The sequence below is a fragment of the Monodon monoceros genome, unplaced genomic scaffold (assembly GCF_005190385.1).
Source record: "Monodon monoceros isolate NGI ecotype Baffin Bay Population unplaced genomic scaffold, NGI_Narwhal_1 Super_Scaffold_9, whole genome shotgun sequence".
NCBI lineage: Eukaryota > Metazoa > Chordata > Mammalia > Artiodactyla > Monodontidae > Monodon > Monodon monoceros.
In genome coordinates, this window is record NW_021703786.1 from 54646060 (window position 1) to 54646725 (window position 666).

The window sequence follows — 666 nt, forward strand, 5'->3', positions numbered from 1 at the left end:
CACTCGTGTCTGTCGACCTCAGAATAAAGTGGCCCCACCGCTGTCTGGGGCTGGCGCTGACCCCGCCGAGGGGGACAGGGCTAAGAAGGGAACTGCTGGCATCCCCTTGGTTCAAGTGACAAACCCTCCCTCCCTCCCGGCCTCCCTGGCCAGCCTCAGGCCAGCTCTGTGAACTCTCTGGGGGCATTTCTGGGAGCCTCACACCTGTCCCTCCTTCCTTTCCACAGGTGGAAAAACTGGTGAAGTATTTGGATCCCAACGACCTGGGGAGAATCAACTTCAAGGACTTTTGCCGAGGGGTGTTCGCCATGAAAGGTGAGGTCTTCTGGGGGGAGGGGGGTCCTAGGGTCTCCCAGGATCCTGTCTGGCTGGGGAGGCTGGCATGGCTTGGGTTTCAGCTCAGATTCCCCCCTACGGGGGTCCCAGGAGCCCAGGATGGGTTCCAGAAGTAGGCTCTGCCTTTGACTCCCCCAGGGGGGCCAAGGGGAAGGGACTTGGGCTCCCACAGCTGTGCCCGCTGGTGAGGGGCTGTGGGTGTCACTGAACCTCTGTCATGTGGTCCCACACCTGCAGCCAGGCATTTCTACCCTTCCCGTTGTCTGTCCCCTTCCCGAGAACGGCCCGCTTTCCTTCCCTTCCATCCCCTCCTCTCCCCTCCCCTCCCCT

General features: G+C 61.9%; 1 protein-coding gene across 1 annotated transcript in view; it reads left to right on the forward strand.

Annotated features, from left to right (window-relative positions):
• Window positions 1-266: 266 nt before the first annotated feature.
• The window catches only part of RAB11FIP4 (RAB11 family interacting protein 4), an 80290-nt gene continuing 79890 nt past the window's right edge, over window positions 267-666 (forward strand). The window contains exon 1 of the mRNA XM_029211800.1: window positions 267-315. Within this exon, the coding sequence (XP_029067633.1) occupies window positions 309-315 (7 nt within the window). The 5' untranslated portion in view covers window positions 267-308. The remainder of the gene's footprint in view (window positions 316-666) is intronic.